The sequence below is a fragment of the Triturus cristatus genome, chromosome 9, assembly GCF_964204655.1.
Source record: "Triturus cristatus chromosome 9, aTriCri1.1, whole genome shotgun sequence".
Taxonomy (NCBI): Eukaryota; Metazoa; Chordata; class Amphibia; order Caudata; family Salamandridae; genus Triturus; species Triturus cristatus.
Genome location: NC_140592.1, coordinates 863,280,525 through 863,298,339, shown reverse-complemented (window position 1 = coordinate 863,298,339; position 17,815 = coordinate 863,280,525). Strand labels below are relative to the sequence as shown.

The following is a 17,815-nucleotide window of genomic DNA, read 5'->3' as shown; positions in this document are numbered from 1 at the left end:
GCCTTATTCGTCGCCACCCTACCCGCCGTTTCCCAGCGCTGGGGCGACTAGGGCTCTAATGGAGGCCTATGCTGCGGCGTTGCAGCCTTTCTTGGCCCCTCCTCCTCCTCTTCCTGGGACGTCCGCGGATCCCTTGCCACGTGCGGGGCCTTCTGCGGCGGCGCGACGGGTTCGAGTTCCGGTTCTAAAGGTTTGGTGCCGTCTGGGTGCAGCTCTTCGGCCCTCGGCACCTCTGGGGTCCCTGTGATGTCGCGGCAGGTCGCCGGGACTCGCGGTCCCCTCCCCCCCACTCCCCCACCCCTCCGAGTCCTCCTCTGTCTTCTGGGCAGGCGGCGGCCTTGCCAGAAGCTGAGCTGACGCTGCTCAGGTGCCGACGCCTGTCGACCCTGGCGGGCCGTGGTTGCTAGCTAGGGGCTGGGACGCGTCGGAGGTCGAGACGGCGCCGTTCTTTCTCTGACCCGGAGACGGCCCCGCGCCATTCACCTAGGGTGCCAGTGGTGGAAGAGGTCGTCTCAGTGTCCCCTCCGGCGCAGGTCGGCCTCACGTCGGCACCTGTGATGGGACTCCACGGCGCCGTGCCGGCGTCAGGTCGTCAGCTCGTCTCCAGAGGCCCCCTCCTCCCCTGAGGTTCGTCAACTTTTTGTCTTTTCTTCCCCGGAGACGGGCCGCCGAGTCGTGGCTTTTTCCCCGACGTCTTCCCACTCGTCCGTCAATCTTCCACCATTCCAGGGCTGCCCATTTCTTCCTACAGCTGGATTCGGGGATGGCTCGTTTACAGCCATCGCCCACGGAGGAATTGCTCTCCCCCCCACGACGTCCTACGGAGGTGTGTGCGGCCTTTGCCCGGGCCATTTCCACAGCTGCTGGCATTTTGCACATAGGCGACCCTGCCACCCCATTCCCTATGGACCATTTGCTGGAGGTTCTCCGTCAGGGCTCTGGTGGACGGGAGCTGCTTCTTCCCTTCGAAGCTTCGCTCGATAATTCTCTTCTGGGGGCGTCCTGCCACGGGGGATCCGGTGCCGCAGTCGCTCCGCCACCGTCCTGCTCCACACGACCCAGTCTGCCTTACTTTCCACCCTTCTACCCAGGGCCTTCTTCTGCAGACTGCTTTTCCTTCCTTACCTTTGGTGTTCTTTCCTCCATCATGGGAGGCCCGATGGTTAGATTCATAGGAGCAGAACCTCTTCGCTTCCTCTAGTGCAGCTTTGCGAGTGCTCAACATGCTTTGTGTGTTGGCCAGGGATTCTTCTAGCTTGTGGGATTCCGTGGAGTCCCTCTGTCTTCTGGCACTCAGGAAGGTGTCTACGCTGATCTGCGACGCCATGTGCTGGATGGCCGGGATCTGGCAGCGTTTATTATTTGTTCGGCCCTGGATGTTTCTGATGCTCTCGGCCGCACAATGGCAAGTTCAGTAGCTCTCCGTCGTCATGCTTGGCTGAGGGATAGCGTTTTCCCTGAGAATGTTAGGGAGCGTCTCGTTGACCTGCCCTTTGATGGGGTGCTTTTGTTTAACACCCATGCGGATGCTGCCATTCAGCAGCTCCTTGCGGGGCTCCGTCGTCGTCCTCCACCTCCTCCATAAACTTGGCTTGTCGGTCCTCTGCTGCTTTATGGGCGGCGTTGTCCTACCCCTTTTTTTCGGGGGTCTAGTGGTTCGGTTGGACCGTCTGTTCTGGTGGGTTGGCGTGCCTTCGGCTCCTTAAGTTGACCCCTTTCTACTGTTGGCTGCTGGTACAGCCCCTTCGGATTTTGTGATTCTTTGGTTGTGGTCCACCCATATGAGTCCTCAGGTTGGGCCTTCTGTGTGTTTTTTGATTGGCTGATTGACAAGCCGTCTGTGGTTCTATCTGCAGGTCCTTTATGTTCTGTCCTCTGCTACGGGATTTTTCCCTAAGAGGTGTTCCCATGTTTTCTTGGGACGTATCATGCCCTACCTTTTATGTTCTGGTCCTCTGCTGCAGGTTTTTCCCTAAGAGGTGTTCCCATGTTTTAGTGAGACGTATCATGCCCTATGTGGGGTACTGGTAGCTATTGCATAGCTCTGTCCAGCGCTGGGGAGGTATGGTTGCCCCTTTTTCGAGTTCCCTACCTTTCTTGGCATCACTGTATAGCGCTGGTGCGGTCTCTTGTATCTTGTCCGGGCGCAGCTTGCGCTGCTCCGAGTTCCGTCATTCTCGGTGTTCGCTACATCGCTTGACAGTTTGACATGCTGTCTATGGTGTCGTGTTGTGGCGTTTCCGCCTTCCTACCTGATAGACTACTAGCCGCAGATTCCTTCACGTATAATTATCCCCAGGCGTGAGACTGGACCCGGAAAACTTACTTGGCCAGCATCCCTGCACGCCGGGGTGACGGCATCACGCGACTCCGTCCAGGCGTCGTCCGCGCACGTGACGTCAGCGAGGTCACATAAGTCCCACCCCGGCGTGCCCATGTCAGTTTTTTCCTTTTCCGCGTGCAACGTGTGTTCGGTTTGTTCCCTGGGCCTTTTTAGGCCTTTCCCTTACGCTATTGCTGCGCATGTGGGAACAGTGTGCGAATGCCTTCGGGATTTAAAACTTGCTCGTCCTGTGGCCACCTCATGTCGGTGACGGATCCTCACCCCATCTGTATGCGGTGTTTGGGGGAGCACCACAACTCCACTGAGTGAGCAGATGAAGCCGAAATCCCGGTGGGAGCGCCGGATGAAACTTCTTTCGGCTCGTGTGTCCAAGTCGGCGTCATCATCTCGCCCGGCCCCCACGGAGGGTTCTCAGACCCGTGGCTTCCCTCGCCGACCTCCATCTTCTTCCAGGTTGCAAGAGCGCCGCTCACCTCTTGGTAAGTGTCGCAGTTTGTCCCCTAGGGTCGGGTTCCGGCTGTCGGGGGCGTGGGCTCTCCGCGGGTGGTGCGGCCCCGCGTGTCGTACCCTTATCCACCGTTTCTCGGCGTGGGGTGACCAGAGCCCAGATGGAGACATATGCGGCGGCATTGCAGGCCTCGCTGGCTTCTCCTCCTTTTTCCCCTCCTGGGACATCTGCGAATCCCTTGCAGTGTGCGGGGCCCTCCGCGGCGTCGCCGGCAGCTCCTGCCCCTGCGCCGACTTGTTCGGATCCAGACTCTGAGGATGTGGTGCCGTTGGGGTGTGGCCCTTCGGGGGTCTCTCCTTCGGGCCACGGCGCCTCTGCTTCGGCGCAAACTCCTGCGTGAGTCCCTGTGGTGTTGCGGGAGGTCGCCGGGGCTCGGGTCGCACCCCTGAGTCCCTCTCGGTCCTCGGGACAGGCCGCGGCCTTAGCCGAGGTGACGGCGGCTGCTGGCCCTGGCGGCACCACAGGGGTTGGCGGAGGGCCCATCTCGCCCTTTCACGGGTCGTGGTTGGCGGGGGGACTCCTAGTTTCTTCCGGGGCCCTTCTCGTCCCTCCACCCAGGCGGCTGCCTTGTCGGAGGTCAGGTCGGTGCCGCCCTGGCCCAGCTCTGGTCTCCTGTGCCGTGTGCTGTGTCGGAGGGTTGTTGACTAGTCTTCGGACGCCTCCTCTTCTCCAGAGGTTCGGCGGTTGCTGGTTTCATCCTCGCCGGAGACGGGCTGCCGTGTCTTGGCTTTTTCCCCGACGTCGTCTAAAGGCGGCTCCTCGCGTCTCCACGACCGAGGTCTTCGCCGGAAGTGCAGCAGGTCCCCCACTCCTCGGTCCCTCTTCCTTCCTTCTGGCCTTGGACCTTCCTTCCTCCGGTTGGCTTGGGGGATGGCCGCCTTAGCTTGCAGCAGTCCCCTAACAAGGAGCTGCTTTCCCCTCCGCGGGGCCCTACGGAGGCGGGTGCGGCTTTCACCCGCACTGTTTCCACGGCTGTGGGAATTTTGCGCATTGGTGATCCGGCTACCCATTTCCCCGCAGATCATCTTCTGGAGGTTCTCCATCAGGGCTCTGGTGGTAGGGAACTGTTGCTTCCCTTCGAAGGTTCACTCCACTCTTCTCACTTAGGGCCGTCCCACCACGGGGTACCCGGTGCCCCAGCACCTTCTGCACCGCCACCATCCAGCACCACGTGATCCGGTGTGCCTTTCTCTTCACCCTTCGACAAGGGGCCCCCTTTTGCAGTCTGCCTTTCCTGCTTTGCCGCTGCTGTTGTCTCCCCCCGTCACGGGAGGACCGCTGGCTGGACTCCTGGGGGTGCAATATGTTTGCTTCGACCAGTGCGTCTTTGCGGGCCCTTAACCCACTGTGTGTTTTGGCTAGGGCCACTTCTTGCTTGTGGGACTCGGCGGAGTCCCTTATGTCTGCCGCTTCTCAGGAGGGTGCCTGTATGGATTTGAGACACCATGTCTTGGATGGTCGGGAGCTGGCGGCGTTTATCCTTCGCTCTGCTCTGGACATCTCTGAGGTGCTGAGTCGTGCCATGGCTTCTTCGGTTGCCCTTCGTCGCCATGCCTGGCTTTGGGACAGTGTGTTCCCGGAGAATGTTCGAGAACGGCTGGTGGACCTCCCCTTCGATGGTGCGCTTTTGTTCCATGCCCCTGCGGATTCAGCCATCCAGAGGTTCTTGGCGGGGCTTCGTCGTCCTCTTCCTCCTCCCCTTCCTTCTTCACCTCCTTAGTGACCTGCGTATTGATCTGGTTCTTGGAGCTGTTCTTCCGTTGGGGCGGGTCGCCCCGGTTGTCTGTTCTGTGTGCTTCCTGGCCACTCGAGTCCTCCTTGCTGAGGCTGTGGTTCTGTTGGCTGCGGGCCAGCCCTTTTTGACTGTTTGTTTTTCCTTTCGGTTTTTTACACCATGCTGGGCCTGAGATTTGGCCTTTTGCGTTTCCCCTCTGGCTGCTTGGTAGGCCTCCTGGAGGGTTCTTTGCCGCAGGTCTTTTTTGTTGCCCTCTGCTGCAGAAGTTTCTTCCTAAGAGGTTCCCATATCTTGGGATATGACATGCCCTATGTGGGGCAGGGTTGGCTGTTATATAGCCCTGGTATGTGCTGGGGAGTTGTGGTCGCCTGCGGACTTCTGCTCTTCGTGGCGTTATGGTATGTTGCGGATGCAACCTTCTTCTTCGCCTTTTTCCTTTGAGTGTTTCGTTCTGTGGTGTCCCTGGCGTCTGGCGGGGCTTGCCAGTGCCGCCCTCTTGTTCTTTTTGCACTGTTGTGCCTTCTTGGGGCTTTAGTGGGACTGTCATCCTGCCTTCTCCGCTGCTTCCAGTGGGCCTTTCACTCGGTTCTACCTCTTCTCCCGGTGGGGGGGGGGGGGACGTTGGACGCTTCTTCCTGGGTGACCTTGAGTTCTCCTTTTCTACTTCCGCCTGCTTCTTGCTGCCGGCGCCGTCCCTGTCTGGGATTGCCTTTGCTCTGCCTCATCTCCTTGGATTCTCTAGGTTGCTCTTCTCCTTCGAGGCTCCTTTTCTTGCCTTGGCCTTGGGCGGAGGTTTTGTTGCCTCACGTGGGCGTGGGGTGTTTGGCTTCTTTGCGCCTTGCCTTGTTTCCTCTGCTGAGTGAGGACAGGCTATCTTCTTCAAACCCCCCCCCCCCTGTCCCCCTCCCCCCTTTTTGGGGGTTGGTGGCCTCCTGCTGGCGGGGGTTTCCCTTTGCCTGGGGGCCGGGGCTCCTCGTCCTGTTTTCGGACTCAGCCTCATCCTCTCGCAGATCCTTCTTCCCCTAGGGTATGGCTAGGGTATCTATTCTACGTGAAGGAATCTGCGGCTAGTAGTCTCTATCAGATGTACAAGTTACTTACCTTCGGTAACAATGTATCTGGTAGAGACGATTCTAGCCGCAGATTCCTTCACGGCCCGCTCTTCCTCCCCATTCTGCGAGGACCTTTAGTTTGGTTTTCTGAACTCGCTCCCTCTGGGTGGCTTGTCACCTGTGGGTGTCTGCTTCGCTTCTGCCCGGACAGGATACTTTGTTCTGCTTGATTGTTCCACCCCTTCCCTTATGATACATGGTCGGTTGGTTCATGTGTGCTTCTGCATCCCTCCACCCTGCTTTTTCTCCAGTGTAGGGGCCTGCTTTTACTCTTCTCCGTTTTACTTGCCTGGGGGTTCTGCTGCCCTTGCAGTCCTCGGAGTGGTTTTTTTTCTTAGCCTGTACCTCGGCCTTTTCACTCCTTTCAGGGGATATGGCCCTCCTTGATGGTGTAGTCTGGGGGTGGATTGCTGTTCCTCCTTTGTTCCGAGCTTTTGCCCTTCACTGTTGTGGATCGTGATTGCAGTCTCTCTCTCTCTCTCTCTCTCCTCTCCTCTCCTCTCCTCTCCTCTCCTCTCCTCTCCTCTCCTCCCCCCCCCCCTCTCTCTCTCTCTCTCTCTCCTTTTTCACATGCTTCTGCCTCCAGGGAGGATGTTGACTTAGCTGGCGAAGGTGTTCCTCAGAGCGGTGCTCTGCTCCTTTACGGTTATGGATTTCACCGCTATGGCTTTTTGTGCCTTCGTGCTTGGCCTTTTCCAACTGGTGCTGTTCCTCACCTTTCGTTTCTCTCTTTTCTGTTTCACTGATTTTACGCACACTGTTCCCACACTCTCCACAGTTTTGTTTGTGATGGCTCCGCATTGTGGCGCAGAAAAGTTCTCCGAAGAAAACCGATGTCAGCGCGCCGGGGTGGGGCTTATGTAACCTCGCTGATGTCACGCCCGCAGACGTCAGGGTGGAGTCACGTGGTACCACCTCCCCGGCGCGCAGAGATGCTGGGGCAAAGAGTTTTCCGGGTCCAGTCTCACGCCTAGGGATAATTCTACGTTAAGGAATCTGCGGCTAGGATCGTCTCTACCAGATACATCGTTACCGAAGGTAAGTAACTTTTTCTTTAAGTGCACTGTTCAATAAACAGTTTTTATTTGTGGCTCCGCATTTTGTGTGGGGAAAATAGTCACGGAAGAAACTGACGTCAGGACGCCGGTGAGGGAGCTATATGGACTCCTTGTACATCACATCCAGTGGACGACATCAATACAGAGTCGCGCGACGCCTCTGCTGGGGGCGTGTGGACGTGCTGGGGAAAACATTTCCTGATCCTGTCTCACATTTCGGCAGGATTCTAAAGTAAGGAATATGTGGCTAGATCCTGTGTATCAGATGGTGCTTTACCGAAGGTAAGTGACTTGTTCATTTTAGCAGTAATGGTACTGCCCTATTTTTACAAATTTTTTATAGTATGTTTATAAATTTCTACATAAAGATACATATATACACAATCAACGCAACATAAAAACAAATCAAAATCAAGGGATTTCTTGTTGACATTTTGTTACGGTGCCTCACTTATTTGTGAACAGAGTCCACCTAGCGATAGCTCTTCCACTTTTTTTTGTCTCGACCCATTGAGGAAGCAGTCTGGCCCCCACAATTTGGGGTTGCAAAGTGCCCTAGAGTACAAATTTCATCAGTCCATGAAGGGACTTCACACAACAAAGTAGTTTACGCGTTTTGGCCCCTTCCTTTAGGCCTCTTCAGAACTTTGCAACAAGGACATTAGACACAAGTATCATAGACCTTAAGCAGAAAATACATGTTCACAGCAACAGTGAATCCTATTATATTTACTAGCCACACCAATCAAACTGTGGTGCCTGTGAGTCAAGACCTGTTAAAGCACCTCATAGAATACCTCCCCGTGCTGACAATCTTCCAGTGGCCTCATGCTTAGTGAATTTCAAAAAGGAAGATCCAACTACTTTCCAGTGTTTGCCAAACACCTACATGGCTGTAATCAGCAGTCCTCCTCAGGGCTGCATCATCACCCAAAAATCAACATAACTCTCCAGGCTAGTGGACCACCTAAGCGATTTGACAAGATGTAGCATTTCAACCTGTATTTATGGAGATACCTTTCTAACCAAGACCGGGACATCCAAGCAAAAATCCTAAAAACCGCTGCTGTCAGCCTCTATTATTTATAAATCACCTTTCTCTATACCATATCTCCTTACCTTTGTCTTGTTTTATCTCATCTCACTCTACCTTACCAATCACTAAATCCCCATCTTTTTTTTACCTCACTTCTCTATCTACCCCTCATTACTAATGTGCCATCTCTCTACCGCCCACCTCCTCTTGCTCTGCTTTACTTGTATGTCTTTCTTATCCTTACTTCATATTGCCTCCAGTACATTAACCTTATCTGTTGTTCTATCTTTCTATCTCTTTGTACCTACCCCTTACCTCTACCTCTTTTCTATCTAAATCATTTCTTATACTATCCCCTCTGCTTCTTTTATCACCTCACCTCTCGACTACTCTTAGGTCTTCTTCGCTACCGCTCCACTCTCCCTATTTCACCTCTGTCCCTCCCTCCATTCTTTCTCACTTTTTTTGTATCTCCCTTCCATCTTCTTCCCCTCTCTTTACCTTACCATGTCTGCTGTCTGATCTTTACCACACCTATCCTGCTCACACTCTTATTTCTTTCTCCCAATCTCTAGCTGCTCTTCCTACCGCACTCATAAAAACTTTACAAATCTTTCTCTGCTCTCTATATCTTTCTTTATCTTTTGTCTCTCCTATATTCCCACCTCATCTGTATCACTAGCTCTGCCTCCTTTCTCCCTCTATTTTACTTGTCTCACTATTCCATTCTCTTTTCCTCTTTCACATGTCTCCTTCTCCCTCCAATGTCTTTTTCTCAGCAACACTGGAGGTCACTTTCTAGCCAAGAAAGTGTATATACATAGGTGAGATGGGGCAATGCAGGGAAATAGAATGAAAGAGAACAGTATCTAATTTCACCAAATGGAATAGTGAAATCCTTGCCCTAGTGATTTGATTTTTCTCTGTTGTAGCGAGAATTCCAGTTGTGAAGGGGGATCTGTCATTACAGATGTCAGGTAATTAAAGCTACAATTGCAAGGGCTATTTGCACAGTTATTATTTTAATATTATTCATCAGTCCAGAAAGCATCTACAAACTCTCATGTACCTTTTTCACCCTACAACAGGAGGAAAGGGCTTTTAAGATGCTGAATTCCGCATAAAATATTGTTGTTGCAAGATAGAAAAATCTATATACTAGCACAAAATGAAATTGCTTTATGAATGTTGACCCTTTCTTTTGGTACTATTTGGGTGGGAGACATAGTCCAGCTTAGGCTTTCAGCTATTTTTACATGCCCCTTCTATGAAAGTTTAACATTTCATTAAATATTATTATGAGGGCTTGGAATAGCCAGAAATGGGTAATACATTTAAAGTAGTCCCAAGCATGAGCCTCCAAAATGTCTCACCCAGGATCATGAAAATTCTTAAGATTGCCCTCACCGGGGTTAGACTTGATACATTCCTGATAATTCCAAATATTTTTTCACCAATTAGCTATTCTTTTTTTCCAGAATCCTAAACCACTTTTAAAGCAATTGGCTCTAATCTGAAAATGGCTAGAGAAAAAGAGAAATATATGATTTCTTTAGGGAACTTAAAGAATGCTGAGATGGTAATAGAGTAAGAATTTGAAGCTTCAAAGCTTTCAGATTTTCTCACTTTTAAACTGCCTTGGTCTTGTTTACATCGCATGCATGTAAATACAACGCGGTCGTTACAACGACCACGTTGTTAAAACGCTAACCATTACAACGCAAGTCGTTTCTACGACTTGCTATAGGGGGCGCACTGGACTTAGGAATAGTATAATTCACTATTCTAACTCCAGCGTGCGCAACAATAGGGAAGGTGTTGGAATAGTAAATTATACTATTCCTTAGTTTAGAGCGCCCCCTACAGCAAGTGGTAGAAACCACTTGCGTTGTAATGGTTAGCGTTGTAACAACGCGGTCGTTGTAACGACCGTGTTCTAATCTCATGCGTTGTACCGCTTGCGATGTAAAAACTGCTTCCCGTGTGCTACATATTCATAGGGCTACATCCCTGGATCAATACAATTAGATATAATTTTTCATTTTACCTCTTGTAAAATTGATTTGTGTGTCTAATTTGCCCTCTGAATTGTTTTTCCACTTCATGAGTATAATTCTTTTTGCATGAATTCTAAAATGTACACCTTAATTGGGTAATAAATTGAGGCTAGACGTAAATTTGTTATAGAATTTAGATGGAAATACATCAGACCTGCTGTTTGGATTTTGGGGACAGAAAGACAGACTGCGCCAAAAAAATATATATATATTAGGATGCATCAAACTTCACTTTCTACTAACTCCTTGATTATTGTGTTTTTTTTTTTTTTTTGTTTTTTTTGAAAAACCTTTATTGACATTTCAACCAATAACAAGTATGGGCCTACAACCCCCGGGGCTGGCCGCTAAGCAGTCAGAGTAACAGAAATCAAATTTTATCACAGGCAGCACCTCGGGGAGCAGAATCTCCATGCTAGTACACTCTCGGCCACTGAACAGCCCAAGTAGGAGACCAGGATACAAATGGTTTTCATTTTATAATAAGGGAGGATGGAAGGATCAGGTGCCAAACAGTTTCCCAGCAGCGAAAAATGACAGGCAGAATAATAAACGTCAACAATAAACAGCAATCTATCTAATCAATGGCGTTGAAACAGGAAGTTCAGGATGTGGAGGAATATCACGGCCATTTGCGCCTGCAGTCCCCTGCCCTAAAACCCAGAAAACACCACGGAAATTGTGGCACACACGAAAATGCGGTGATTAACAACGAAGGAGTTCTACCATGCTGATCCCAGAGAAGAAAGACCAAGAAGAATAAGAGAAGAAAAAGGAGGCCATGAGAAAAAAAAGGGAGTAAAGACTAAAGAATCCCCTCCCCCAACCCCCCACCCTGCACCTCTGCAGATGAGTACGGCCCCCCCCCCCAGCAGTGTGCCTGTCGCCCCGGAACCAGACCCGAAATATAGAAGAAACAGAGAAAAAGGAGTAAGAAAAGAAACCCCACCAGACGGGGGGGTAGAGAGAGTATTAATAGACTGGAGGAGGGCCTTCAAAACCTGCCCCCGGCTTCTCCCTCCCGCACAATATGTTTTCCCCCAAAGCAAACAATAAACAACACAAAATCGCTCATGTCAAAGAAAAATGGGGAGCATTATGCACCTATTACACTAACAGTTATGCCGTGAGAGCACGCAACCCCTGAGCCCGCCCGCCTATTGAATGACCACCTCTGAAGGATTAGCCTCATCCTTGGCCACTCTTTGCGAATCCACCCATGCATACCCATCGACCCAGTGCCATGTACAATGTTACAAGGAAGAGGAGCGTCCAAAAAGGACCAGGAAGCGACACACACAGGTAGGGTGGAAGTCTCTGAATACCAACACAGTCAGCATTATGGAGGGTCGTCTTTCCCAGTGCTGCCCCAGGATCTGAACTGCACACAAGGTCCAGGAAGGCGGAATCAGCCAGGGCAGGCGACCGTTGCTTGTATATTGCCTGGGTCGCCGGAGGCCGCGCACGGGACAAGGCCACCACCCCCCACTCAGGTCCAAGACCTCCGGAACAGACCAGACCCACAGCCGGCCGATCACACGTTAGTTCACTGTCCGGAGTTTCCAGCTGTTCGCTATTCACAGGGGCGGCCACGACACTATCCTCCTGTGTGCAGTGTAGGAAGTCCCTGTGTACCTGGGGACAGGCAGGCCGCAACTGTTCCGACGCTGATGCCACCCCATCAAGCTTGCTCCCTAATTCCCAGGCGCCGTGAACCAAGGTGGAATAAAGGGCACTGAGAGCTTCGAGAAGGTCACCGTACCCCAGCACAGCTCCCGGCGCTCGCTCCGCTACGCTCCTCATAGTTGCACACTCCCAATCTTGCTGCGACCTAGTGGACAGGATGGTAGACCTCGTCCTATCAAGATGGCCGCCGGGTAGGTCCAACCCAGAGTGGGACCGGGACTCAGGGACAAGCGCCTCGAAGTTCCATGTCACTGGGACCAGGGTTCCGGGGGCAGGCAAAAATGTATCCGGTGTGTGGTCACGGGCAACAGTCATCCCCACCACGGACCAGCGCCCGCGAAAATCCGGGAGCAGCCCGCAAGAATCAGGGCGAGTTACGGGCGGCGTCCGGGCAGCTCACCGGCGAAGGCTGAGGCAATCACCGGAGAATCTTGAAATTGCCACCTCGGGCATGCACTCGTTCCGCTACGCTTAGTGGTAGGAACGACCACGGCGAAATGTAGGCCGATATTCACACCGCTCCGGTAGTCCGACTCCACCCAGTCACCAAAGGCCGCTGTTGTTGAACTGCCGCCCGGCCATGTTGTCCACTCGAGGTCCCGGTTCCAGGGCTGCACAGGCCGCAAACTTCAAATGGACATTTCTCCGGCGGTACCGCCGCCAGAAACTTCGGAGTCACACGATCGGTTGCCGCTCTCATTCACCAACACGGGGATATAGCGCAGGCTAAGGATCTCATGCAGGATATCTGTGCGGGATGTGGAGGTTCACGGAGCCGGGAGCCTACGCTGCCGTTCCGGTCGCCATCTTGGCTCCTCCCCCCCTTGATTATTGTGTTTGATGTACTTTACATTACTCCCTATAGAAGTAATAAAAAATGATAACCTTGCTTTTCATGTCTTATTTTGTTTCCTACTTCTATTCCTATGGTGTTTCATTGTGACAGGGGTCATCTGTTTTTTATGCTTGCTTGGGATTAGAACAAATACATTTTAATAATCGATGTTCCGCTTACATTGTTGGATATAATGGTGGAACATTTGGTCTCGCATCGCAATCTTCAGATCAATGATGGGACTCTTGATTTGTTTCTTGCAGTTGTATAAAGTTATTTCTGGTTGGAAAAATGTATACAATTTTTCAAGCAATATTTACTTTCAATCTGTTCAAGTCCTATTTCAGCTACAATTTGTTTCTTCCATCCAGGTTGTTAAAAAGATTTACTTTGGTTTCGCATAACTAATTTTATCGGATCTGTTACATGTTTGCATTGATTTCAAAGTATGAAGACAACTTTGATAAACCCCCAATAATTTCCTTAATGTGTAGGTTTTCCACACTCTTGGATTGCTTTTTAATATTTTCTAATTTAGCAAATTCATAATAATAGACGTTTTAGAAAACTTATGTGAAATAGACCTATTATATTCATTGTTGTTTTCTTATTTTCATCAGTTCATTCTTTGCACATCAAGTTATTAATAAAATTTAAATGTATTCATCTTGATGCAACACCTCACCAGTTGTCTGTAATTTCCCTTTTGTCTTTCTGTGAGTGTTCTATTTAAATAAAGTCTTTCATAATAAACAAATTACCAATCTACCAAAATGCCCTGTTATCCATGAGGAGAAAATAATTATTACATTTATCTATAGTGCATATTAAATCAAAATCCTCAGATTGAAAAAATGCAGCAGTGAGTTTGAGTTTGGCGGCTGTCACTAAGAAGGCATTGACTCCTAAATTCAATAAAATGCATAAGGGTTCTAGATTTCTCAGAGGATGATGTAGGTCTGTGAGAAGAGCTGTTAATGATTAAACATTGTACCTAAATGTGTGCTCACTTTTCACTATGCAAATGGAGTGCTATAATTGTAGTTTTTTGCTTACATTCTGGCACGCAGATATATTAATAGATTTCCCTTTTGAATTATAGGCATTGAAAGATATCAAAAAAGAACGTCCAATTGTGCGACGCAAGTCGGAACTGCCTCAGGATATCTACACCATGAAAGCCTTGGAGTCGCACTGCAGAGCTGATGAATTATTAACGCATGATGGACATTAGACCACATTGGGGAAACATTGTTTGACGAAAACTTTTTCTGGACTCTCAGTAGACATACAAACTATTTTTTGTGCCATACCATCAGCTATACAGTCATAACCTTTCTCAACCCAGTTCTGTAGGCAATAATTTAACACCGTTCACTGCTCAAGATTAGTTCAAACAATGGTAAATCGTGCAATTCTACATAGGGAACTTTGACTTGACAAGTATTAAAGTTACATTAGTTGTATCTTTACAAAATCTAATTCACACAAACCTAGTGAAGTCTGAATACACTTTTTGCTCACTAATAAATCCTAAATGTTGTCCATTTTGAGTTTCCAATATAATTTGAAGCCATGCAAATTATCGGTAATGGGCACTGTGACAGTGGCATTTTTCATTTGCACTCTTTGCATTTTACATTTACCACATTTTCAAATGCTTTGCAAATGTCAAATTCTCTATATTAATTCTTTACTGCTTGTGTCAGACCTTTTGAACAGTTGCCATGCAAATCCTTTCTTAATTTGCACTTCATGAAACTGTTCTGAAATAACAAATATTAAACTGTTTCTAAACAGTCTGTACCATAAGAATTCTTGCAAACCGTGGATTTCTGTGACAATCCTCACACAGTTGTAATCAAAGTTCCTTAAAAGGTTCCTTGACTGTGGATGTATATGTGTACCGCGTCCAAGTTCTTTCTGTATACTTAAAGCCATATTTGCCATCTTAGTGTGTAACTATTACAGCATCAAAACTGCACTGGTGGAAGGACCATGTGCAGCCAGATCTATTTGCATCTGCTCTGTCTGCAGTTTTAAATTTGAGAGAAGGGTTTCCTTTCATGTGTATTTTTAAAATGTGTTTGATTTTGAATAAAATACTGCTTTACTGCTGCTCTTCTTCTTAAGCTTTTCAAACATTCACATCATTTTTTGAGCTCTGAGAGCTTTGCATTTATAGGAGGTAGGTTATGGTCACCTGAGATGAAAGCATATTTTTTTCTCAGTTAGGAGGTGTTTGCCGTTGTGTAAAATGTGAATGTACATTATTATCTATGGACCCTGCATTGGTCTCTTGAAAAACACAAATACCAATAGTGTGACAAGTGTATAATTTGATTGAAATTAGTTGTTGAAATGACCGATATGTTGCCTTTTGTGAAATGTGGGTTTAAAAGTTTAAGGTGATAGCTGCAGAGAATTTACAGATTGTATCTATTTTTGATTTTGATCAAGCACATTTTTGCAGACACCATGCAAACATAATGTAAATATATATGCGTTGCTTTTGATCTTTCAATGCTGCTATATTTTCACTAGATGTACAAGCATGTTTGAGCTTTTTGTGAATGTTTCAACACGGAGGCGGTGGGACATTCTCTTAAAACTTTGACATGTCCTCTGTTTGATTTCTCTCAGGGTGGCCAGTATTCCACACTTTTCCCAGCTTTAATGCCGTGCTTTTTGTTTCAAAAGCTCCTTTTTTCATGGATCACTAACTCCACTCTTTGCCTTCAAAATGTAATGCGATTTCTGCGTATGTACATCGTTATAATATTGCCCCCAAAAGGCAGTGCTGATTTTTATTTTCTACTTTCTGCATCCTCCTCACTGTTCAACTGAGCATTTATGGGTGCCTCTGCAATTAAAGCAAATGTCTTTATTTTTTCCCAATGTGTAATTCACTAGATGTGGAAAGGAAACATTTTGGGAGGAAATTAAAATGCCAGACAAAATTTGTGAACATCTCCAGGTTGACAAATTAATATAATTCAGAAAATAAATGGATCCTTCCTGTTAAACTTGAAATGTATATGCTGTACTATTCTAACTTAAATATACACAATCGTATGATGCCTTCGCCTTTTAAAGGAAAATGGGTGCTCTTTAAATGTATGTGTGGTATACCATTGTTTGAACTTCCATCTTAAGCTAAGTTTCTTGCGATCTTTCATTTTTGGTGTTAAGTATGTTTGAGCAAAAGGTTTAGGGAAAGTAGTCTTTCATTTTACCTTAGGAAAAAGTATGTATCAGTGTTTGGTTGACTTTGTAAAAGCTCAACATATGAGAACATCTGTCTTGATTATTTTTCTGTTATTCACTGAAGAACAACATTCACCAAAAAAGTGAAATGTCATGCAGTTTTTCAGCTGAAATTTAAATGCAGGTTTGATTGTTGTCTATGGTACATTTCTTTATTAGTAAAGGATAAAGAGATGTCACTAGTGAAATGGCATAATAATAGATGCTATAAAACAGTTGTTGAAACAACTGCATCCAGAAATATAACTGAACTTTGCCAGTTTGAATGATTTTCTTCCTCAGTTTGTGTTAAACACCTTCATGTTTTTTTTTTAATATGCCTGGTTATCAGGGACATAAACAGTACTATGACAAGTGTCTTTAGTGTGGCGCTAGTATGGCTTTATTTTAATATTGTACATACACGTACTTTGTTTTATGGTAATAAGTAATAAAATCGTAGACTCACTATTTTGTACAGAATGGTCCCATGTACAGAATAAAAAGTTACTAGAAATGGCAACTTAGATTAAGTGGCACAATTATTTTTTCTTTTAGACAATTTCTGTAACTTTTTGATGTTAAGTTCAAATGTATCTATTTTTAACATTTTGTAATTCAGGATTTTTTTTGATTGACATTGTTTTTGACAAAAACCTACATACACTTGCCATTTGATGTGCTCTTTTATTTAGTTTTTAAATGGTGTATTATATGAACTAAATAAAGAACATGTGAATTTTAATTGTTATGCAAACTAGACTTGTATAGTAAAAAAGTGAAATACATTTTACAACTTTGATGGAATAGTGTTATTTTATGTTTAACAGATGCTTAGAAAATACAAAACACAGCCACCCAATTAAAGAGAAAAGGATGCAATGCAAATTAGAATGCTCTCATCTCGGAAGTGAAATTTGAGTTCTGTTCATGAGTTTGACTACTTAGCCTTTCCCAACGGTTTACTATAAAATCAAAAAGACAATATATATTAGTCTTTATTTCTCTTCCTTTGGGATCAATTCGGCTTTTTTACTTTAATTTGTTTTGGAAACCTCTGAACCTTACCCTTTAACTTGCTTATATAGATCTATATGTACCCTCATTCCAAACTACCTCACCTCTCCATCATTTCCAGTCACCAGTGCCAGACTGAAATTAGACTGCCGTCATTCTCAGATACAGGAGGTAAAAAATGTTTTATGGAGGAAGAATGCAGTTAGCTGGAGCAGGTGTCAGAATATTGGAATACTCTGCTGTGATGGGGTAGAAGAGACCGTGTGAGAAAATTAAACCTTATTGTGGGGTTTCTGTTCCAATGTGGCAAAACTTAAGCAATAACTTTGAATGATTGATACAACGGTGGAGGGTTTCGTTAGGTTCGGAAGAATGGCGCTCAAGCGTGTGCGACGTGGGTCTCACTAAAATTGAATAAGTACGGTGCTGACAGGTCAGGGGAAACAAACCCAAAGAAATAACCCCTGCAACTGAATGGGTCAAGACTCACACCAAATGACAAGAAATGAAGTCCTGTGCACACGTGTAGGATAATGCTCTGGGTGTACCCGGTAAAGATTAAACAGAAGTCAAATATTACATGTCTTCGAAATCATGAGGGTCTACATCAGGTGTATCATAAGCAAAATTTCTTTATATATATAAATTCAGACCAATACAGAATGCAAACAAATCAGCCGACACGTGTTTCGTCACACCGTGTTACGTTATGACTCTTCAGGGCTGGTAAGGACAAAAGAAATAGGTAAACTGAAAGGTCCAAAAGTCACGACAACGGGCTGAAATGGGCCACTGTAAAACAGTAATATTAATAAATAAGGAAACAGAAGAAACTTTTGGAAACCAGTATGGTGCGAACAGTACATGTGATTGGTGATTTGACAAAGAGACCCAAAGGAGTGTTGAAGTCACTGTGAGGGAAGAAAGAATGCGAACAAACAAGCGAGCGTAGAGAAAGTAAATGGAACGAATATAGGTATAAGATGAAGGAAGAGAAAACATAATTAACTACATTAAAGGGGTCATCACAAGTATTTCAAAACAATTACAGAAGGTATACACAGAAAGAGAATCGTTGCAAGATAATTAACGGTAAGGTCGGTATATTACATGAGAACAGTCAAGAATAAAGGGGTAAACTAAGGTGCTAGTAATAACCGACCGATTGATTACGTCATGCA

The 17,815-nt window shown here is 47.0% G+C and overlaps 1 protein-coding gene across 4 annotated transcripts in view; it reads left to right on the top strand.

The window, feature by feature from the left end:
- Positions 1–16,410, top strand: part of PPP2R5C (protein phosphatase 2 regulatory subunit B'gamma) — a 1,282,082-nt gene extending 1,265,672 nt beyond the window's left edge. For all 4 annotated transcript variants that reach the window (XM_085626348.1, XM_085626347.1, XM_085626349.1 and 1 more), the window contains one exon: positions 13,474–16,410. In XM_085626348.1, coding sequence (XP_085482474.1) covers positions 13,474–13,605 — 132 coding nt within the window. In that variant the 3' untranslated portion in view covers positions 13,606–16,410. The remainder of the gene's footprint in view (positions 1–13,473) is intronic.
- The last annotated feature ends 1,405 nt before the right edge of the window (positions 16,411–17,815 follow it).